The following is a 24,541-nucleotide window of genomic DNA, read 5'->3' as shown; positions in this document are numbered from 1 at the left end:
ATCTTCAGTTAATTAATTGGTAATATTAATCAGCTAAAGCAGTGGTGGCCCTCCCAAAGTTGTTGACTGCCGCTCCCATCAGTCCAAGCCAGCATAGTCAATGGTGAGGGATGATGGGATGATGGGACTTGCAGTCCAACAACATTTGGAGGGTCACCCATAGGGGTGTTCATCGCTGTGAAATTCGGTCCTTTGGGAGCTCAGTGGACTCCCACTGAGCACCTGTCTCGGCTCACATTTGCAGGCTGCGCCATGCAGTTTTTCCTGAAATCTGAGAACGTTTCCATTTTTTAAACATATCACGTAAAAAGACATTTTTGCAAATTTCAGGTGCAACTTGCGTAATTTACGCAAATCACAGTCATGATGTGCGCAAATTACGCAAATTACATCCCAAATGTGTGTGAATCACATAAATTGCAGCTGCAAATGTCTTTTTACGCAAAAAATGTTAATCTGTGAGCTGGCCTGACTCAGTGTAGATCAAGTCAGGCCAGCTTGTGGGGAAGCAAGCCAAAATCCGGGGGCAGGGTGGGGGTGGGGAGCCGGTGACAACCCAATGAGCTCCACCCCCCAGACGGATTCTGCCAATATCCCTAGTCACACATTCCCCATCTTTGAGCCAAAGCTTTAATCGTATGGTTACCTGATAGCTCAACTAGCTGACCTGGGGCAAGTTCCTTGAATTAACTGTTGGCTACATGCCATACAGAGTGAATTCTATCCAGGGCCTATCCAGATTATTTAAAAAACTCCACTTTTCTCATGGTACTATATTCCGGTTTTAGTATGATCGCTGTGTGTGCATAATATATGGAGCGATACTAAATAAATAAATAAAATCATTTGTAGTAGAATAGTAGTAGTAGTTTTTGCTATTATTCCTAAAATTGTTAGGCACGGTATAAAAATGAAAAACTAAATGGGCTCTGCTCACAGGTTGACAGTTTAAAGCAGCCTTCCCCAGCCCGGTTCCCTCCTGATCAGAATGGGGAAGAAATTCATTCAGTTTGCAAACTATATGTGAACTGACCAAATTCATACTACCCAAACCCGTATGCAAACCAGATTAATTGATGCAATTAAACATTGATATCGTCATTTTTCTGAAATCTGCACTCAAAATTTACACATCAAAAAATGTCTATAGTATGAAAAAGCGGGCACAAAAATGTGTATATTATGGAGATGTGTGCACTAGAACGCTTTATCCAGTGGAAAATTCCCTTCAGAGATGGATATAATTTGAAAAATGTGTACAAAAATACATTTTGAGAAATGCACATGAAAATACATGCACATTTTCATGCCGACTTAAAAAACACACACCAAACTGATGCAGCAGTGGGTCAGAATGAGTGTAATGAGAAACAGAGTGAAATTGAACTTGACAGATTCATCCATCTCTACCTCCAGATGTGTCAGACTACACCTCTCATCTTTATATAATGGGAGCTGTAGTCCAGCATACCTGGAGGACACTAGGTTAGGGAAGCTGATCAAAGGAATGAAATGGGGAGAGGATACTGCAGTACTAGCATCAGACCATGGCTCTAAGGGAGAAACTGTCAGTGGCATTTTAAATCTAGAAAGACACTTAGAATTTGAAATCCCATTTTTCAGGGCATGTCATGGGGGTGCAAAGCACTTCCTGCTGCCCCAGTACAGTTATGGGCCAAAAAGAACACTTAGAATGCAATGCTGTGCATGTTTAGCATAGCTGGCTAGGGAATGCTAGGAGTTGTAGGACTTTTTTTCTTGTCTGGACATGCATAGCACTGTGTCTTTAGGTCGTATTTATACGACAGGCATACGCTTGTTCAGTAGTTCATCTCCACTGCCGAGCGAACCTCGCCTCGAATTGCAATTCTGTGAGCGGGGCTACAGCTCTTTAACAGAGAATCCTCAGCACTCTCACCAAATTACAGCTCCCAGGATCCTTAGAAGGAAGCCATGACAGTTGGACTGGAATAGAAGGCATACCAATGTGTAGCGAAGCTCTGCCTTCCCTAACAATATCTGGCTGGAGGATGCTGGGACTTGTAGTTCAACACATCTGGAGGACACCAGGTGGGGAAGATTGGTGTAGATATACCTTTAGAGCTGCAGCGAGGCTGAGTATAGCTTCTTCTTCCAATGCCCTTTCTGAAGATATGACTTTACTGGCTATCTCTTGACCCTGGCCAGTTGCATCGAAAGACGTTCGGGGAAGGAATACTGCAGATCTGTCCAGCCTGTTCATATTTCACTTTTGGGCTTGCCTGCTGTAACCAGCCTATGCTTCTTTTTATTTATTTTTCATCTTCCCCCTTTTACCTGCGCAGATTTTGTTTTGTGATGTGCTCTTTATGATGTTTTTGCAACAAAAGTGTTAATTTAGCCAATGTTTCTGGTGATATATGTTTGTTTTTGTTATTTTATATATATAAATATCTGCATCTATATATTATTTCCTTTTTGGAGCCTAGTGTCTTCCTCCTGCTCCCGCTTTTCTGAGTAATGATCTCTCCTTTCTTTGCTCCTGCCTTCTCTGCTGCTGCTGTTGTTGCTATGGCCCTCTTTTTGCAGGATGAGATCCTGGTGAGTAAAAAAGGCCATTCAATGTGCAGTGCTAACGAGTACTAATTTAGGTGCATCTGGGGAAATGCCAGGATCCTTCCATCTGCTGCAGACAGGGCAGGGCGAAGGGGGGAGAACCCTCTGCAATAGTAGGTCCAGGGGAACAGGAAATGAGCGAGCAAAGGTGCTGAGTTAATGAGCAGTTAGCCAGCCGGCGGAGTGGAGTGGGGATGACTTATGGGGAGATCTGGAGCGGGGCTGTGGAGCTTCTCCTCCCTCCAACAGAATTACAAAGCAAAAACGGTGGCGCTGCACTGGTCATGGCAGATGTGACTGCTGTGGGTTCACTGGTGTTTCCTGCAGCAAGCAATATTAACTATGGACAATATGCCCACATCTACAAAGAGGTTTGTGGAGCCCTGAACAATCAGGGTTCCCACACATGTGTACACAGGTGTTTAAAATATTAGAGCTCTTCTCCTCCTCCTCTCTTCTTCCTTTCTCCTCCTTTCTCCTCCTCCTCCTTCTCCTTCTTCATCCAGGACCACTAACCAATTGCCTACTGCACCCCATGACCCATACACTAGGATGACCTGCATATACTAGTACAAATCTACATCTGTGTCGCTAGAGCTGTAACAGCCTAGTTTTGGGCAGTTGGTAGGGAAGAAGATGAGTGTTGTTGCTATTATTAAACAATTGGAAGTCAGAAAGCTTTACCAGTCTAGCGCAAATCCTTCCATGATCTACCAGTAGGTCCCGGTCTGTCTTCTCTCTACCCTTGGTTTAAAATCACAGATTTGTTGCTTACACTTTGCCTCTTTGGAGCGGAAAACAGCGGTGTTATGCCACTGTGCCACAACAGTGGTACCTGCGGCATAAAATGTGGTGCCACCCTTGGGCCTAAGGGTGGACACAAGCACAACTCTGTGTCAATCATGTCTACGCAGGGGGGAAGGGTTGATTTGAATTTCCCAAAAGGCTTATGGGCAGGTAGTGTTGAATCCCTCCCTCCACATTCATTATATTTTGTCCTCCCAAGCAATTTTCTCCCAATTGAGTTCAGTATCAGTCTTTATTTATTTATATTTATATCCTACCCTTCCTTGCTAGCAGCCCAGGGCGGCAAGGTATCAGAGCCTAGGTGCAGGAAAAATGGATGACGAGGGATAGTGTGTAGGGGCAAGGGGAGCAGAAGGGGAGAGGCTTCAACCCTCTCCCATGACCATATGTCCCTGTGGTGGTTTAAACCTTCCCTTCCCAACTGCCTGAATCTGTCATCCATCCATCCATCCATCCATCCATCCATCCATCCATCCATCTTTGATCTGTCCTATCTATCTATCTATCAATCTATCTATCTATCTATCTGATTTGTGCCCTGCTCTTCCCTGCTCTTCCCCCCAAGTAAATGGCATTCAAGGAGGCTATCAATCACAGGAACCAAACTTTTAACATTAAAACTTGGTGAAAACAAGAAAAAAACAAATACATTAAAAACACAGTGAAAAAATACAATTATAATATAATAAAAGCAGCACCCAACCCAAGAGACCTGCTGCCATGCCAACGATCTGCTTGAATAAAAACATATTTGCCTGCTGGCGGAAGGCCAGCTGAGGGAGACCAACCTAGCTTCCCTCGGCAGGGAGTTCCAGAGCTTCGGAACAGCCACCAAGAAGGCCCTCTCTTCCATTGTCACCAAACGCACCTCAGAAGGCGATGGTACTGAGAGAAGGGCCTCCCTCAAAGATCTTAAAACACCGGGCAGGCTCGTATGGGAGAAGGCAGTCTTTCAGGTAGCCTGGTCCCAAGCATTAAATTGTATTTTATTTAGTTATTTAAAATATTTCTTGGCCGCCTTTCAGGGCAGGAACCCTCCCAAGGTGGTGTAAAATTATAAAACTCACATAATTAAAATGGATGAGGTAATAAAACAGTAAAAACATAGTAAAAAACAGTAACAGCAGCGAATAGTCTAAAAACAACAACAAACACCAGCTTAAAATGAAACATACAACAGACAACTGCAGCTATAAGTCAGTCCAATAAACATAATCAGGATTAGGCCAGAGTAAAGTAGTAAGATTTCAGGGCCTTCTTAAAAGCCTGCAGTGATGAGGCCTGGCAGACTGCTAACGACAACTTATTCCAGAGGTGTGGGGCCACTGCAGGAAAGGCACTCGCTCATGTAGTTGCCCACCTAAGTGCCCTCATGGGTGGGAAAGCAAGAAGGGACTGTCTTGCTGATCTTAAAGTGTGAGCTGATAAGGGTGAAGGCGGTTCTTCAAGTAATTTGGTCCCAAACCGTTTAAGGCTTTAAAGGTCAAAACTTGTGCTTGGAAACACACTGGTAACCAGTTGGGTGACAGGCTTGTGTTAGAAGTCACGGGCCTGCCATCATCACATGTAGTCTGGGCTTCGGTTGTGAGGTAGGCTTGACTCAGGCTCTGGATTTTTAGAACATCTACTTAGGATGTTGTTCCTACAGGATGGCTTTGCACAACTGCACACCCACCAAGCTGAACCTTCCAGCTATGTATGGAGGCTCAATAACTCTCTAGAACAGCCTTTCCCTAGGCTACGCTAGGGTTTTGCCTGCTTGGGAATACAAAAATGAGAGTTGTCCTGCCCCTGGCTGGCCACACAAAACATGGCTAGTGAGACTGCATCAGTTGTCGTATAACATTTCCTCTAATTTCCATAATTAATCCCAGTTGCAGAACTGGGGTTTTCTGCTTAAGAGAATGCCAGAGTTCTTGTAGCCAAAGAACTAAAAAAACCTGGATTACCCATGGTTTAATAAGTTTTACTGAAGTCATACAGGGAAGAAGTTACTTGAGCCTAGATGAAGTAGGACTTCACATCAATAATGAGAATATTGTTTCAATATTTCCAGTTAAGGGACTTTTTTTTCAACTAACATGAGAAAAGATACTCTAAAATCCACCATGGCTGTGAAATTATTCTAATGAGCACCAAGGCAACAAAGGGGACTCTTGTCAAAAATATACTCCAGAGGTCGGCAGGCACATTTGGAATTTTGAGAGAGTGTCATGGGTGCTCTCACAAAATGGCGGTCACGGCCAGTCACAAAACATGTCCCAGAAGGCAAACTGGTGAGACTAAAATAAAAGTAACTTGCAGCGGTGGGATCTAAGCTACAAAACCACTCTTTTGAACCCAAATAAAGATGGTGAAGGAGAGCAGCACTTTGCATTGCGGCATGCCAGGGTCCCGTTTTTTAAAAAAGTTAATAAAAATCCTAAGAAATAAAATAAAAATTAGGAAGGGGCGGGACTGGAAATAATTTAATTTAAAATGAGGAAGGAAGACCAGTATGGATATCCCAGAAAATGTTAAGGCCCAGTTCTTTACAAAAGGTCCAATTGTATCCTCCTGTGTTAGCCTTAAGGAGAACTACTACACACTCATATTGTTAATACCTTGTTCCACATGGTTCAAATAAAAGTTATTAATAGTTCAATCCTATTCATGTCTACTTAGAAGTATGTCCCCTTGAGTACAATGGAACTTGCTCCCAAGTAAATGTATATGGGATAGCAGCCCAAGGGCACATAAAATGTGAAAAATCAAACAGAGAGCAAAACTAATGGAGCATGTACAGTTAAGAGAAGGAGGAAAGAAAGTGTAAACTTTTGAGTTAAGTTGGTTACCTTTGCATAATCTTTGCAAGCAATGATTTAAATAAGTGATTTGCAATATCTTAATGTTACAGATTTTTGTGTGACCTCCTTTCCCATGAAGTTTACTTTTATGTTTTGTTGCTTCCCCATGCATATGTTAACAATTGGTTTGTTTCTGAACATAAAATAGTTATGTTTGAATGAGCAGTAATGCTTAATAAAAAGATTAAAAACAGAACGTTGCCATGGTGACAAGCAGGCCTTCCCAAAAGGGAAAGAAAGAAAGAAAGAAAGAAAGAAAGAAAGAAAGAAAGAAAGAAAGACTGGATGACTGATTTTAGGAAGAAGAGGACATAAATACACAAGAAATCTGTCAGGATTCAGGGCCTTTAAAAATCACAACTTGTATGGCTATAACTTGACTAATCGCGTAACTTTACTTCAGATAATCTGCTTTATTTTAAAATAAAAGTGGAGGTTTCTTGAATTCCAGATTCTCTTCCAGATATTTGCAGTGTACCGATAGCTTAGAACAGCAATGGCAAACTGGTAGCCCATGAATCGGATTAAACCCCCAAAGCAATTTGATCCTGCTCCCCCAGTCCCGCCCCCGGCAAGCCTACCAAATTTTAATCAAGGTGCGGTAAAAGGAAAATGGTGACATTGTCACTGTTATGGAAGAGAAGACGGCTTGCAAAAGGTGTAAGAGAGAGATTTGGCATTTCAACGTGGAGATTTGTAAGAGAGAGATTTGGTATTTCAATGTGGAAGCGCTCGTTGAGGTTCCCCTGGCATGCCTGACTGTAGGTGCATCATAACTGCGAAAATCTTTACTGCGAGGTAGTACTAACTTTATTATAGAGCTTAATCATCTGTGAAGGCATTGATTTATGTGGCCAAAAGCAGCACCTGGTATCCAAGAACCCAGCACCTGCAAGAATACAGAAGTCGGACAGCCCTTCTTTAGGACGTCTTAATATTAATGCAGATAGAGTGTTTATAGCTGTGTGGGTCCCATAGAATCAGAGGCAGAATAGATGCTCATTCAGTTGTTTAGCAGTTTTGTAAGTTTTCCTGCTCTCCTCTTCATAGGATGTAGATGGTTTCCACTACCAGATTTTTTTAACAGTGTAGTTTACTCGAGGCTGATTGTTCCTCCATGTTATAGTGACTAATTGTACGCCACCCATGTGCTGCTCTCATCTTCTCTGTCTCATGTGCACGTGCGTGTGCGTGCGCGCACACACATACACACACACACAGAGGGACATATTAAATCCAGAAGATGAATTCCAGATGCACCTTTGCTTCCAGACATTCGCTGTTTTTATTGTTTTTTTAAAATGCTATTAACTTCTTTGCTTGTTGTCTACATCCTTCTTCTGCTCAGTGGACTCAATTTTACTACACAGTGGTGTCTAAACAAGGCTGTGTGTACTCTGCATGTTTAACAAAGAAACAGATAAACTCAATTGTGCAGCCTGTATGAAGTACGCAAAGTAGGCAGATGTGCATATCTTTGCATAATTTATTCTGCTTCCATTAAGTCATACAGAGGAGGGCTGTGAATGAGCTCAGAGCCATTTCCAATAATCAAGGCAAACACTGCTCAGACTTCTGAGTTTCATTGGGCATTCCCAACACATTTTTCAAACCTGGTCTGGTAGTCATAAGGGCAAGAAACTTGCTTTAACCAAGTGAAAGCTGAGAAACCCCAGAAGCTAACCTGTATCGATGTTCCATTCTGTGCTTCTTCTGCACTCCTGCTGAATTGCAGAGTACGGCCAGCCCTGTTTATCACCACTACCAAGTGATGGAAAAACTGGGTTTGCCAGACATCCTTTGTTCTAGAGACCTGTCTCTTGCTCCAGAACACCAACGCCCTCAAAAATATACCCTAGTCTGTAATGTCTTTTTAATATTGACCTTGCAACCCAGGAGAGCTTCCCCTCCACAGCCATGATGAATGGTGCATCCCAGGTTTCCTCTTTCTGACTTCAGACCTCTACTGTTTGCCACGTTTTGATTTCCCACAGGTGGCAACAGATCAGAGGTTCCAAGATCCAAGAGCCTTCCCTTTGGTAGAGGAAATACGAGCTACGAGGGGTAGATTCTTGCCTGCTTTCTAGTGTTACCTGGCTAGCTTTTCTCCTGTTTTGAAAGGAGGCCCCTGACTTGCTGGCCTGAGTTCATCCTCCACGGAAGGTTCCCAAGCAGCTGCCAGGCCAGTCCTGCTGTTTGATACGCTGCTGTGCTTATGTGTAGTGCCGTTCTCTACTTATCCACTGAGTCAACTGCTGGCATGCATGACTGTGATTTGTTTTCGTCGTGTAGGTGATCCGCAAGGGCTGGCTCACCATCAACAATATCGGCATCATGAAGGGCGGCGCCAAGGAGTACTGGTTTGTTCTGACGGCAGAGAACCTCTCGTGGTACAAGGACGATGAGGTAAGGACTCCAAGCTGGTGTTTTCTCTTGTCATAAAGGGGAAGAAATTTGAAAGCCTTGCAGATCTGCTTTTGGACTCTGTAGTTCTCCATAGAGTTCGGCAGTACCATATCTTGTTCTGGCTTCCAGGGCTGGCATCGAAAGTAGGCATGATTGGGCACCTGCCAAGGGCACACACCCCAGCAGGGGCCCACTGACAAGAGACCCCTGGATTTGTTCCTCGTCGTCACCATTGTCACCTGCTTACTCTGGCCCAGACAGTGGTGGAGGCAAGAAGGAGGAGCAGCAGATGCCACTGCCTGTCAAGCAAGCAAGCGGTAGCAATGATGAGGAAGGTGATGAGGAACAATAGCTCCTGGTGACAATGGTGGTGAGAAGGAAGACTCACAGAAGGAGGAGACCCACTGAGGGTGCCTTGCCAAAGGGCACTCAGAAACCTGGAGCCAGCACTTCCAGCTTCAGATATCCCAAATTTCAGATCCTAGGAAATTGCCCTGAGCTCCCCCTCTCTCCTCTCTCCACCAGAGTGCCCCAGATCAGACCTCGAGTCAAACATTACTATCTTGAGCTCAGTTTTTGATATGGTGAAGTCAGTTCCTGCTTGACTTGACCAGGTGGTGAACTACTTGTGTGATTGTTTCTATGTCTCCGAACTATGAACCAGTGTCTCCTCGTCTTCTAACTTACTTCTGGAAGGTTTGCAGCCAGCTTGCAATTTGGAGCTGTGTTAAAACAGTCACGTAACAACTTTACCACCTAACAAAGTCGACTCCTGGCTGACCTGCACATCAGAAATTAGCTGAAAATTGACATGTGAATCCTATCAGGTTATATGGTTGGGTGGAAAGAATTCAGGAATCCACTGGCACCTAAAATATTGGGTGTGGCAACTGGCACCTGAGTTGCTGAAGGGGGCAGGAAGCAGAGCCTTTCTTTACGAGGCATTTATTATGTGCTTGTGATTCCTCGCTCAAGGTCGTTTGCGAGTGCTTTACACAACATTGTCATCCTGCTGGGCCTTTCCCATGTTTTGCAACCATTTTAGTGGGGTGGGTATGTGTGTGGCGGCATGAAACCCTGGTGTATTTCTGCAATTCTGTTACACCACAGCACCACCTAGTGGTTGTGTAATGGAACGTATAGAAAGGCAGAGAAAGAAACACCCTGGAAAAAAACATGTGTAAAGGAGCTGATTTTAATCCCACAAAGAATCCGGAAGCAGAAGCTTCAGTAAAGTGGCATGTTGAAAGCCTCAAGTAGAAAGCCTCAAGCCCCCAGTTTTCTCTTCTTCCTCCTCCTCCCCCTCCCCTCTATATGGTGTAGCTATGTCTCTATCTCTCCCTCCCTTTAATCTGACTTCTAGACAATCTCACTGGCAAAAGGTGCTCCCAGAAGAGGCTTCTAGTGTTCTGCATCTATTCCATCTTTTCCTCCTGAACTGATATTTTTCAATGGAAGAAGTGGTGGGAAAACCCTGGAAGGGTTACAAATGGAAAACGTTGTCATCCTCTGGAACATCCCGCCCTTCCCAAGTCCGTGACTGAGACAGGGTGATTGCACAATAAAAGCCTCATCTGGAAGCCCCTGATGTTCTGTGTATACTTTCGGACTCCTTCCTACGTGTGTGTGTTCTTTTACAATTTGGGGGCAAATTCCTTGTGACTCTGGGCTCTAGAGTCTAGGGATACTGCTATCACCTTGGGAAACAGCGTAGGGGAGTTTCTCCATGTGAAAAAAGGAATGTATGTGGATGTATGAATAAGTGCAGGAAATACATATACATACGCAAATGCATAATCCCAGAGTTGGAACTTGTTGGCACGCTCGTGCTTACAAAGTGTTCTGAATCTTTCGAGAAGGAAAAGTATTGTTCTTAATGAGCCATAATGGTTCCTTTGCCTGGCAAATTCCCTAGCCAGAGTCTGGCTAATAAATCAGATCGGTATGCCTAGGGAAAAAAATTGGACTCTAACAAGGATTTCCTCTGTCCAGCCTATGTTGAGTGGCATGTGTGTGTGCTCAGACTAAGGGTATCTTTTAATATGAAGACTTCATTTCCTGCTAGCAGGGATTGAAAGAACAGCCCTTCAAGTACATCACTTTCTTACCTGTCGTCTGCTTCATCTCTCTGCCTGTCTGATTCTGAACGTCACAGTCCAAGGAGAATACTGCCAAATCAGGAAGGGTTCTGAGGACACGGAAAGGATGATAAGGGGGCTGCAATGATAGCTGTAGGAAGAAAAACTGGAAGGATAGAGAAGATGCAAACTGGGGGATATGTTGACAGTTTTGAGATGTTTGAACATACGTTGGAAAACAGCAGGACACCTGTTCTCTTTATCTGTGAAGACAGAACAAGAAACAAATGGCTGAAACTACAGGAAGGCAAAATGAGGGCCTTTCCAAAATAATCTAAGTGCACCCCAACTGCATTTTAGCCTTTGTGCAATACTCCCACAAGCCCCAGTCCAACTACAATTGTAGAACAACACACTCATGCTGCACAATATGGAGTAGAGCAAACCGGACCACCGGTGGGTCTCAGCCCACCGGGGGAGGGACGAAAGAAACCGGCAGTGTGAGGGGAGAGGTTATGTACTGGAATCTTAGAAGAGACTCAAGACATTGTCTTTTTTTTTAGTTAACAGATTTTTTTATTGATTTAGGTTGTGTTTATACTAGTTTAGCTATATTGAAAGCCGCTTTGTGAAGGCCTTGAATTTACCTTGAAAAGTGGAGTATAAATAAATGAATGAATAAGGTGTGAGAGGAGAAGGGGAGAAAAATGCAGGAGATGAGTAAGAATACGTTGAGAGGCATTTGGGAGTGTAGGCGAACAATGTAAAATAATGGCCTACGTATTTCCATTTTGCGGGCAACATGGAGATGAACGTTCTCTGCCATGCTACCTGTCCTGTGGAATTATCTCCTCTCTGACGTATGTCAGGCCTCAACGCTGGCATGTTTTAGGTGTTTATTGAAAACATATCTATTTGCTTTGGCTTCCCCCTAGCCGTGAGCTATCTGTGTACCCACCTCATTATACTAGTGTACGTGTGTGTTTTGTTTGTTCGTTTTGTTTTGTTCGTTTTTATAAACCACTTCAGGATTTGTTTCAAATAAGAAGTGATATGTAAATATTGCTAATAAATAAATAAAATGAAAAGTCCACTTAGAGCCTCTGGGTCACCAAACTCTGTCTCAAATGGCGAAGCTTAGTCCCAAATACTCCAGAGGCAATGATTGTACTTCACGTGAGGAAAGTTGAAATATAGAACTCCCTACTACAGGGAAAGAATGCACTGTAGCAAAGAACTGAGCCATTTCCAAAGAGGGATTAGGTATCAATATACAGTGGTGGCCCAAGACCTTTTGCTGCCTGAGGCGAAGGACAAAATGGCGTCCCCTCCCATTCCATGTACAAAAGCCAACTGGATTGGCAGATGGATTTGTCTTCCAACACTGATAACGGGATGCTATCTTCCACTGCCCCTGAAGACTGCAGGCTTACTTAGGGAGCGCAGAGCAGGCTGCATGGCTACAGCTCTCTCCTCCAACACCTTGCAGCTGCCTCCCAGCACCTGGCAGCTGAGGTGACTGCTTCACTCTGGCTAATGGTAGGGCCGGCCCTGTCAGTGTAACATTCTATCAGTTGATAATGCCAAGCCGCCTCCATTTGCCGCCATTTTGTGACTGGCTCCAACCTTGCACCACCATGGAGCTTTTATCCTGCGATTGAGATTGCTCCTTCATAGAAGTTTGTGGGCTCTTTACATGACGCTGTGATCATCCAAGGTGTGTTCTGCACGAAATGCCCTTTGTTCCATTTTTAAATAGATCTCAGATAATGAGCTATCAAATTACCCCGTTGTGTTCCACTTGAGTTTCCTCCGTGAAAAGAGGAAAAAGTGGCAAGAAGAGGAGCAGAGATCAATGAAAGATAATTGACGACTCAGATACGGGGAGAAGGAGGGGGAAGGGGGTGCAGGAAAAGGAAGCACATGAAAAGGGGAGTTGTCGTGATCTTGCATTTAAAATGGAAGCAGAACGCCCTGTTTTAAATGCAGGATTTTAGGTTGCTGTAGAGATGCCCAGTGACTGGTGGACCTCAGTCATTTTCAGCTCTCTCAAGGGGGCTCTGAGGTTAGAAAATGTGAGAACTCCTGGAATAGAAGGATAGCCTTGCTGCATGGGGAAATTTATTTTGTGAATTGCTCAGACCTTCGGTTATTGTGTGGTATAGAAATGGAAGGAAGGAAGGAAGGAAGGAAGGAAGGAAGGAAGGAAGAAAGAAAGAAAGAAAGAAAGAAAGAAAGAAAGAAAGAAAGAAAGAAAGAAAAGAAAAGAAAAGAAAAGAAAAGAAAGCCTGGCTTTCACTTGGGTATTTTTGTTTTCTGTTTTCTTTCTGATCATCTGTGCACTCCAGAACAGGAAAGAGACATTAAAAAAAATAAAATAGTGGAACAGGCCGGGGAGTGAGGTATCCTGGCTATGTTTCAACACTTAAGAGAAATGCTAATTGTGTACTCCAGCATTGGGATTGTGCTGAGAAAAGGTACACAATCACCTACATAATTAAAGGAGAAGTTTACAATTAAGTTATGGCTATTTATGATTTGGTGCAGTGCAGAAATGGCAAAACTGACAGAATGTATTCAGTCGAGTGACAGGAGGAAACAGAATGAATTTTGTTTATAAGAACTGGCTGCTTTTGATGAATTTTATACAAAGGAGATTCACCCTAGACATTTAATAGATACCATGCATTTAATTTGGTATGAAATGTGATACATTTATTTCCATGTTTTTGGTCTTATTAATTATGTTCTGTTTATGAAATCTGTGGTAGTTGTGTTATTATGTGTGGTATTTATGTCATGTTACCTTTGCATTGCAGATGGTATTCAGGATCGCTGAGATGTTTACAGTGCTTGGGGTATTTGAGATGTTTATGTTGGTATTATGGTAAATTTTATAATTGTTGTGTTGGTATTATGAGTATTTATGGTAACATAAATATTGTAGGTTCTTTAAGATGTAGCTTGTTTCTTATCTTGTTTTGTAGTTATTTATGGAGGAGTAGCTGGACTAGGGGCAGCTAAAGTGAAGTGTGTTCTATTTATTGACTTTCTGATTAGAGATTAATCTGGTGGAGGAATTTGTGCAGAGTGGCTCCTTCATAGAATCATAGAATAGTAGGGTTGGAAGGGGCCTACAAGGCCATCGGGTCCAACCCCCTGCTCAATGCAGGAATCCAAGTCAGAGCATCCCTGGCAGATGGCTGTCCAGCCTCATCCTGAAGGCCTCCAGATGCCTTCAGCAGAAGTGCTGACTGGAGGAAGTGTCTCTTCTTCCCAGGTACAAATTATTGTGTTGAGAGGGCTCAAAGAATGCAGTACCTGTGCAGCTAAAGTTCTCCAGCTGACACACATCTTGATAGGACCCCTGTGCTTTTAAGAAGAGAGAGTTTCACCAGGTATGCCTTTTCCTATCCAGTTGCTGTCATGATGCCCACACCTGGCCAAGCAGCCTCTCCTATGCACCTGTTAAAGGTGTGGAGGCAGAAGCCCAATCTGTAATAGAAGCATATGCCTGAAGGAGGCTGACCAGATCAGCAGATGAATCAGACTTAGACATTGGCAATGGGCCAGGGTCTTCCACTGCCCCGGCGGGTAGCAGGCTAGCTTAGGGCAAGCCATGTGGCACACATGGTAGCAGTCTCCAACATTTTGCTGCTGCTGTCCTCCTTCTAGCATCTGCCACCTGAGGCAGCCACTTCACTCTGCCTAATGGCGGGGCCAGCCCTGAATCTGTGCACATCTGACTAACCATCAGATGAATTGTGCAGATGCAAATTGCACAGCAAAGCTTTTAGGTTCAGCATTGGGAGAAATCCTCCTAAATCTGAGGGCTTATCTAGATGATGACTCATAGCAACCCCAAGTGCATTTAAACCTTTGCAGGATAGTGCCACGAGTCTGAACTTAACGGCAAGTATGATTCCTAGTCCATAAGGAAGAGTTGGGGGAGCAACATGCCTGCAGAGGGCGGTGGGCAGCCTTAACGCAAGGAATCACATTCACCCTTTTTTTGAAATCACAGAAGATATTTCTGTTCATTGGATTTGTATCTTGCCTTCTTTAAAAAAAAAAGAAAAGAAGCAGCAGCAGCTCTGGGCAGCTTCTAGGAGTAAAAATAAAATACATAATTTTTCATTTAAGAGGAGTATTTGAGGCCAAAAACTTAAAAACCTTGTTACCCAACTTTAAAATACAAATACAACCAGTTTCAAATAACATAAGCAAAGAGATAAGAGGAGGGAGAGAGGGAGGGAAGGAGGGAGGGAGGGAGGGAGCTCTCATAGCTCTCATTAAATCACCCAAAGGGAATCTGAACAGAGCTTCCAGAGGGGTAGCCATGTTAGAAACAACAATCTTGTGGCACTTTAGAACAGGGGTGGGCAGAAGATAGAGCTGATGTTTTGGACTTTAACTCCCAGGAGCTCCTGCAAGCATGTTCGATGGTCAGGATTGCTGGGAGTTGAAGTCCAAAACATCATAGAATCATAGAATCATAGGGTTGGAAGGGGCCTACAAGACCATTGAGTCCAACCCCCTGCTCAGTGCAGGAAGCCTGATTCCCAGGCGGTCTCCCATCCGAGTATTAACCAGGGCTGACCCTGCTTAGCTTCCAAGATCATCTGGAAATCTACTTTCTGCTTTAGAGGCTAATAGATGAATTAGTTGTGCCACAATATATGTCCCTCCTGGCCCCCCAAAAGCTGTTAGTCTAATGTGCCCACGAGATTCTTTATTGCTTCTTGCTGAATAAAAATGCACTTCATCTCAGATGGGACCACACACATCCTCCAAAGAATTAAAATTGATGGGTGACCAGTGTTCACACATGACATTGAATATATTCCACAGGTGCACACCCATTTAGGCAAAACATCACGTGTGAAATTGCCCCTAGCTAGGCCTGCCTGATGAAAGGATATTAAAGGTGTGTGGCCTCTCTCTTGTAATTTGAGTACTATGTTTCCAGATGGTTCTTATTTTGAAGCACATGGTTTATCATAAAGGATGGTCCCATTTTGGAACTTTCAGAGTTCCCCTGAGCAGAGTGGATGGCCTTTATCTCAGGCTGAGCAGCTCCCAAGACAGCATCCTTTCCTTCTGGAATGTTGGCCTTGCAATCCTGTGGCAAGCATGGGTTGGTAATGTGTGGATTTTCAAGGGAGTCTGAACCACAGGCTCAGTCAGTTCCCCCACCGCTGCTGTCATCAAGATTCCCAGAGAATGCCCCCAGCACTGCAATTACCCCTTGACGTTAGGTGTGCAGGCAGGAGAGGACGAGAGACTCAAACATTTGCTTTAGATTTCACATTGGCCTCTCTCCCTCTGGATTCCAGAGGTGGCCAGAATTCCCTCCCTTCGCTGCAGTTGCTCAGAGGTGATGGGAACGGCTGTGGTTTAGGAGCATAAGCCATTTTAACCAGTTCCAGCTGCAGGGATTGGGGGGTAAGACATGGGGGGAAGAGCAGTTCTCTTTAATCCTTGGGTGAGGGCAGCCCTCAGGGGCAAATACCAGCTGGAGGTTTCTACTTCTTCCCTTCTGGATGGATGGTGAGAAGGCAGCACTGCCTAATTAAAACAGCTACCTGCCAGCTACCATCCCTTAAATAAATGCAGGGAGACCCAAGTGCTGATGGAGCGGGAGTGGAACAGAAGAAAGGGTCCTTTGTTTTAACCAGTGTGCAGGGGAAGGGGGAAACATGTTTTTATTTCCTCCCCCTCCTGTGCCACTTCAACATCGCCCCCCCCAGTACACACACAGGCATGCACCTCCTCTTTCATAAGTTCCAGGCCTTGATCACTGGCCTCTTTGGAAGGAAAAGTTAGCGGTTTCCACTGTAGCCAAACTACACTTGAAGGGGGCGGGGGGGGGGGAGGATATTTCAGTTGGAATGTTGAGAGTGCTGGGATTTTAGCTCCCTGTGCGGATCAACTTTCCCCACCGTTTATCATGCCATAACCTCCAGCATTTCACAGGTGAAAAGAGGGACACGTTTGTAACGTCCCAACTTAAGGTCTCATGCCTTAAGCTCTTGGACTTCCAAAAGGCTTTTGACAGTCCCTGACCAGAGACTCCTGAGCAAACTTAGCAGTCATGAAATAAGAGGAGAGGTCCTCTTATGGATCAGTAACTGGTTAAAGAACAGAAAGCAGAGAGTAGGAATAAATGGTAAATTATCCCCACTGGGATTTGTATTGAGACCAGCTTTTCATCATAAATGATCTGGAATTCATAGAATAGAATAGTATCATAGAATAGTAGGGTTGGAAGGGTCCTATAAGACCATTGAGTCCAACTCGAGTCAATTAGGAGTGAGCAGTGAAGTAACCAAGTTTGCTGATGACACCAAATTATTTAGGGTGGTTAAAACAAAAAGGGATTGTGAGTAGTTCCAAAAGGATCTGTGCAAACTGGGAAAATGGGCATCTAAATGGCAAATGCGGTTCAGCATAAACAAGTGTAGAGTGATGCACATTGGGGCAAAAAATCCCGACTTCACATATATGCTGATGGGATCTGAGCTAACAGTGACTGACCAAGAGATTTCGGTTTGTGGTGGACAGCTTGATGACAATGTCAACCCAGTATGCAGCTGCTGTAAAAAGGCAAATTCCTTGTTAGGCATAATCAAGAAAGGAATTGAAAATAAAACTGCCAAGGTCATACTCTTCTTTTAAAAATGTATGGTGTGACCACACTTGGAATGCTGTGTGCAGTTGTGGTCACCACAGCTAAAAAAGGATATTGTAGAGCTGGAAAAAGTGCAGAAAAGGGCAACTAAAATGACCAGGGGGCTGGAACAACTCCCCTATGAGGAAAGCATACAACATCTGGGACAGTTTAGCTTAGGAAAAAGGCAAGTAAGGGGAGACATGATAGTGGTGTTCAAAATTATGCAAGGTGTGGAGAGAGTGGAGAGGGAGATGTTTTTCTCCCTCTCTCATAAGACTAGAACCCAAAGGGGTTCTCCCATGAAGCTGATTGGTGGGAGATTCAGGATGGATAAACAAAAATCCTTCTTCACACAGCGCATTGTCAAACTGGAATTTGCTACCACAAGACGTCGTGATGGCCATCAATTTGCATGCCTTTCCAAGGGGGTTAGACAAATTCCTGGAGGAAAAGGCTATCATTGGCTACTAGTCCTGATGGCTGTGTGCTCCCTCCAGTATCAGAGCCAGTATGCCTACCTTCACCAGTTGCTGGGGAACATGGGCAGGAGGGTGCTGTTGCACTCATGCTCTATTTGTGGGTTCCTGGTCGACAGCTGGTTGGCCACTGTGTGAACAGAATGGTGGACTAGATGGACCCTGGGTCTGATCCAGCAGGGCTCCCCTTACGCTCTTATGATGAAAGCTCCCGTTGCCAGCAACGGGAGATCAGCTCCTGCAACCAGGCCCAGCCCGAGACATTCTGCTGCCTGGGGCAAAGGACAAGATAGTGTCCCCTCTGCCATTGCACCCCTAGGAGCCAATCAGACTGGCAGTTGAATCTTACTTGGACACTGGTGATGGACAGCACCCTCCTGAATCCACTGAGGATAGCTTAACGGTTGTAGGACAGGCCACATGGGACACACAGCAGAGGGGAACAGCCAAGGGGCTGCCTCAGCTGCCCCTACCACACCTCTCAGCCCCGGCCGGCCGAGGCAGCCACCTCGGAAGGAAGAACTTCTTAAAAGGAAGAAGGAAGGAAGGTTAAAAGGAAGAACTCTTCACACAGCACATAGTCAAACTATGGAATTCACCTCCACAAGATGTAGTGATGGTCACCAATTTGGATGGCTTTCAAAGGAGGTTAGACAAATTCTTGGAGGAGAAGGACATCAATGGCTACTAGTCCTGATGGCTACATGCTACCTCCAGTATCAGAGCCAGTATGCCTGTGTACACCAGTTGCTGGGGTCCTCCCATGAAGCTGATTGGTGGGAGATTCAGGATGGATAAACAAAAGTCCTTCTTCACACAGCGCATTGTCAAACTGGAATTTGCTACCACAAGACGTCGTGATGGCCACCAATTCGCATGGCTTTCAAAGGGGGTTAGACAAATTCCTGGAGGAAAAGGCTATCAATGGCTACTAGTCCTGATGGCTATGTGCTCCCTCCAGTATCAGAGCCAGTATGCCTACATTCACCAGTTGCTGGGGAACGTGGGCGGGAGGGTGCTGTTGCACTCCTGTCCTGCTCGTGGGTTCCTGGTCGACAGCTGTGTGAACAGAATGGTGGACTAGATGGACCCTGGGTCTGATCCAGCAGGGCTCTTCTTAAGTTCTTATACCAAGAAACACTGCTGAATGGATTCCCACCCACCCACCCCATCACTCTACTTTGCTGAAAGCTCTATCTCGTCTGGTGTATGTTGTATTAATTTATTCTGAAATTGTTTGTTCCCCGGTGATTTAAAAGCCAAGAATCAGCATAATTCTGGTTAAAAAACCAATAGAAATAGCCATTGTTTCTCCGAAACTATATTAATAGTTCAATATTAGGAAAGGGCGAGACTTTTGTTTGGTCGGTGTGTGTTTTTTATAAGAACTTACCAAAATTTGCAATTTTCTTCATAAATGGGACAGAAAAAAAACTTGAGATTTTTTTTTTTTAAATCTGAATGTGGGGGTGAGGAAAATTGACAAATCCACCCATTCAAAATATTCAAAAATATATTCAAAATATAACTCAGCAGCTTCAGAATGTGAAATGGCAGCCTGTTCACTGCATGGTGCTTAGTGTTCCTGCCCAGGCAGTTACATGTATGTGCACTAGAGACATTCCTGAACGTTCATGTGCACGCATGTAACACGCACGCATGCTAGAGAATATGCCGTGCGTGGTGCCTTAGTGTTCAAGCGCAGGCACTTACATGCATGTACAGTAGCGACTAGTTGCATCCTCCCCAGGTCCAGTAACTGACTCACAGGTGGGCAAACCACTGCCCTCTGCCATTCTCTGTGCAACCCGGAGAGCTCTACGTACTTTTCCCCACAGCCCAGCTGATCAGCCATTAGCAGGATGGTGGGGAAAAGACTGTTGTTTCCCACCAATCAGCAATCTTGATTGGGATCACTGGGGGGGGGGGAGAGAAGCTTTAGTGTGTCCCCCCCCCCCCCAGCAATCTTGTCCCCTGATCACAGCAGGCAAAACTGTAGCTCCAATTCACTGTGATAACAGACCTAACTTCCATGAGGGACTCCCTGTTTCACATACAGATTTGCAGCTGCCATTGTTGGCATGGAAGCCCATGCTGGGAAGTGCCGTAAATGAAGGCCAGGCCAGGAACAAAGAAAACGCAACACCATCACATATGGGGCACTATAAGGGACATCTTTTAAAGAAATGAATTAAGGTGCACTTTGTGGAATGTTTTTGGGAATCTCCCAATCCAGATTGCTGTTTTTTTGCTGGTATTGGCGATTGCAGCTGCGTCAAGATTTGGTTGGGGCAGTGGGGTTAAAGCCTCAATCACTGTGTACAGTTGTATGTTCTACCACCAGGGACAATTAAGAAGCAAATTTTCCTGTGCCCAAGAAGTGCTCTTTCAAACCCCACCCACCAAAAAATAATGGTTTCTTACTAATGACAAATCTTGGCATTCAGACTTGGAAATCATGAAATATTCAGAGATTCTGGGCTTCCTTTTACTTGCTCCCTTGTGGGTTTTGTGTGCGTATGTGTGGCTACCCTGTTTTTAGGCCATGATGCCTCTGAACTTTGCCATACATACCCTCCAGCATTTCATAGAGGAAAATAGGGGTACTCTTTCATACTTAAGGCACTCCAGTTTTGCACATACTTAAGACACTCCAGTTTCCCAGTTATGGCCTGAGATCCCCATCCCTGCATATTGCAAATGGACTCCTTTCTGCCTGCTGATCATTTTCTCTGCAATTTTCTGTCCTGAACTGACTGACTTCTCTGAACAAGGCATCTGTGTAGCTGAACAGGCAGTTTATGCAGGGATGAAAAGGAAAAGCGATACAACGGCGTCCTGTGTCCATGCTCTCGGATTTACCTGCATGCGCACCAGAGTCAAATTGCCACTTTTGGAGCAGCTGTCCCTCAATTTGGTGCCCTCCAGATGTGCAGACTAACACATCTGGAGGACCTGGGGTGGGTGCTGCTCTACTGTTTTTCTTGGATGTTTCCTAATGGACCAACACAGCTTCCTGCAATTTTTGTAGACTTTTGCATGGCAAGTAATGACTGGCTTCTTAAAAAACGAAAGCAGGGCTGTTCTGGAATTTACTGGGAAATTGATAAATTACATATTAAATGCCTGCTGTGTCAGTGTTGGAGAGGGGACATATTTGACCCATACACACACAGTCATTCTTTTTTCTTTCTTTTTTTTAAGACAGTATTAATGTGCTTTGCTCTCGATTTGGAATGGCAGAAAGCAGCCCGAACCTTGATGCTCTTCCCCAAAGAGAGCCTTTGTCGCCCCATCCTCCCTGTGCCAACGAAGCCAGAGTGCAGTTGGCTCTGTCTGAACTGGTACAACGGGAGAAGCAGCATGAAGCTGGCTGTTGAACCAACCAAGCCAGGCTTCTCTGCTGCTAATGTGGAACCCGGCCCTATTGCGGTGGAGCCGGGCAGCAAGGCTGTGTTGGTGAAAACATCTGGGCCCCATTAGCAAAAAATACCAGGCTTTTCCCGCAAAAGCTGCCTTGTTTTTTCTTCTCTCTCTTCCCCCCCACCCTCACCCCCTGAAAGGAAGGAGCTGGAATGCAAAAGAGTCTTTAAAGGGCCAAAGTCTGAGCCAGGGATGGGGTTCTTGCCTGCTGTGTCGGGAGAGGCTGACGGTGTGTAATGTGTAATGGGGAAATGGATCAGATGAGAACGCCAAGCGGGGGCGGAAAGCTCTGCCCCGTGCCCAAGAGCCCTTCTTGTTTTTGGATTCCCTTTCTGTTTTCTTTCCCTTAGTCAGCTTCCCCAGTGGGCTGGGTCCCTGATCTATGGAGAGCCACAGTGTAGGTATCGTAGATCTGCTGTAGCGATGGGAGGCAGAGCGCGATTTCAGACGTCTCAAGAAGGAGTTGCTTCCTTCAAGGATTTCCAGAGGAGCTGCCTTGCCAGTCTGGTGTAGCAAACACAGCAAAGAGTCTTGCGTTGAGACTACAACTCCCAGCATCCCCCAGCCAGTCCAACACATCTGAAGGGCACCAGGATGGGGAACACTGCCAGAAAGACTAACAAATGTATTCTGGCATAAGCTTTTGTGGACACTGTCCACTTCATCAGATGCATTTTACAAGGGGACGTTATGCATCTGCTGAGGTGGTCAGTGCCCATGAAAGCTTATGCCAGAATAAACCTGTTAATCTTAAAGGTACCACAGGACTCTTCATTGTTTTCCCTCCAGGAGTGCTTCCAGCAGAGTTTTGCTTGCAGTGGACTGGCCAAGTTGGGGTCCTAGGAGAGTGATTTCACATATCCAGTGGCATATCATGTTTTCTGTTCAGAAGATGCCACCACTAGCCAGAGAGGTTTCAGAAGAGGCTTAGACCAGTCCCAGCTCTTTAAAAGTAGACTAGTTAATGCTACAGTTTTTTAAAGCATAATCTATGTTCATCTTCTAAGGCTTTCCTTCAGGTGCCTCCTCCAATAGAGGCTCGGAAGGTGGCAACAAGGGAGAGGGTCTTCTCGGTGGTGGCCCCCCAAATATGGAATAACCTCCCCAATGAGGCCTGCCTGGGGCCAACATGGTTATATTTTTTATATATTTTAAGACCTTCCTCTTCTCTCAGGCATTTGCCAGCATATGATGAGTTTTACTGTTGATGGTTTAAAATTGTTTAGAGGTGTGTGTGCTGTCTGTTTATGTCTGTATGCAGATTTTTTTTTTATATTATGTATAATGTATTTTAATAGTTTTTAATCTTTGTAAACCGCCCAGAGAGCTTCAGCTATTGGGAGGCATAGAAATGTAAGAAATGAAATGAAATCTGAGGCTGCGATCCTGTGCAGACTTACTTGGGACTAAGCCCCAGTGAACATAGATGGACGTACTTCAGAGTAAACGTGGAGGGGATTGTGCTGCACATTGTGTTTGCTTCCCTTTCAAGTCAAGTTTACTTCGAGAGCTGCCAGATATCATCTCACCTTTGAGGGTTCGTAAAACACTGTTGTTAGCTATTGACAGGAGCCGGGAACGTTTGCAAGGGGTGTTGTGTGGATTTCATGGTAGGGATTATTAGAAAAGGGATCAAAAATCAGCTCCCATCAGCCCCTGCCAACATGGCAAAGGTCAGGGACACTGGGAGTTGTAGTCCAAACCAATTCGAGAAAAGGCAGACTAATACTTGGGCTTATCCAATGAAACTTGGGCATTTTTCAGTGATTAGCAGGAGATTCGGGACCCTTCCACCCACCCCCCACGCCCCTGAGAAAGTCCTTTTTCACACTGCACATGATTAATTATGGGATCCGCTACCACAAGATGTGGCAATGGCCGCTGATGCTTACAATGGTGCAGGGACAGAGCTAAAGGGAATTCGTCAGGGTCAGTACTAAAGGCAAGGTCAGTAAGCCCATGTCCAAACACAGGGACTTCCAGAGAAGAGCTACTGGACAGCAGGTTTAAGATTACAGAGGAAAGGAAATCCTTCGTTCACCCCGTTTCAGTGTGTGCACAATGGAGGCTTTTGAAATCGCAAATGCCAGACTTGTATCTATTTGCATGTTCACCACCACCACCACACACCCCATTTCGAAGGGAAAGCAAGATGCGCTGCTTATTAAAATAGGTGCACAAGAGCGCATAGAGGAAAGGCGGGGTACCGATGAAACAAACAAATGAGAAAAGCAGACTCATGTACAATACTTCCATAAATATTTGTGGGTCCTTCCTTGCACGGATCTGTGTTCTCCGTTTGGACTGGTTCTGCTCTCTTGACATTTCTAGGTTCTATAGTGTGGCAGATAAGTGTGTGAAAGTATATGTAGCAATATTACTGGCATTTATGGTGACCACTTACACATTGCATATGCAAAAAAGAGGGCAAAAGAGGCCACAGAGTTGCATAACATTGGTGTATGCTCATTTATATGTATAGATGCACATTGAGATATGATTTCTGTGATTTAAAGAGAAATACAATGCATTTCACCATAGTGGGGAAGCCTGTGGCCTGGGCCCCATTTACATGGCATCGCTTTGGCCCCCCACCCCGTCGCAACCGCGCAGCAATGCAGCTTCGAATCACCATGCCCCACGATACACTCGCGATGTACTGCATGCTTCCCTAAGACACTCACCGTGCCCTCTTTTTTTGCCATTATACTGAAATGCGCAGCTGTGCAGTCCCATGAGTGTGGGAGTGTGACACTTCAGTGGCGCTCCAAAATGGTGGCCAGAGTGATGTTGTGCCTCCCCCAAGACCCCCCCACCCAGCCCTTGGGTACTGAGTCCAAAAGCAACCGTTGCGAAGATACGAAGCTGCAAAAATGTGTGAAAGTGTGATTAAATAGATGAAAACGCCCCTCTGTGCCTCTGTAACCGCGCAGCTGCGAAGAGATGGAAGAGTGAAGGGGTGTCACAGCGTGACGCAGGCACTACGCATGCCTACAACACGCCCACTGCAAAATGCGAAGTCGGTTCAGGGAAGGAACAGACAGTCCGCAACCGCAGTGGAACCCGCAGCAAACCCAAAAAATCACAGTAAAACAACTTCTTGGAACTCCGCTTTTTCTGGGCGAAAACCACGGATGGCTGCAAAGTCGCAACTGCATCATCTATCATGAGGGACCTCGACTCGCACACGACCTGGAGTAAAAGCCCGGTGTAGATGGGGCCTTGGTGAGTCATGTA

At 45.0% G+C, this 24,541-nt stretch overlaps 1 protein-coding gene across 2 annotated transcripts in view; it reads left to right on the top strand.

The window, feature by feature from the left end:
• DNM1 (dynamin 1) overlaps nt 1-24,541 on the top strand; it is a 170,312-nt gene that overhangs the window by 96,994 nt on the left and 48,777 nt on the right. For both annotated transcript variants that reach the window (XM_084820709.1, XM_084820708.1), the window contains exon 14: nt 8,541-8,654. In XM_084820709.1, the coding sequence (XP_084676835.1) occupies nt 8,541-8,654 (114 nt within the window). The remainder of the gene's footprint in view (nt 1-8,540; nt 8,655-24,541) is intronic.

This window comes from Heloderma suspectum, chromosome 14 (genome assembly GCF_057233095.1).
Source record: "Heloderma suspectum isolate Gila_16-S chromosome 14, 16-S_ref, whole genome shotgun sequence".
Lineage (NCBI taxonomy): Eukaryota > Metazoa > Chordata > Lepidosauria > Squamata > Helodermatidae > Heloderma > Heloderma suspectum.
Note: the sequence above shows the minus strand (reverse complement) of the source record. Positions and strands in the feature narration are given on the sequence as shown.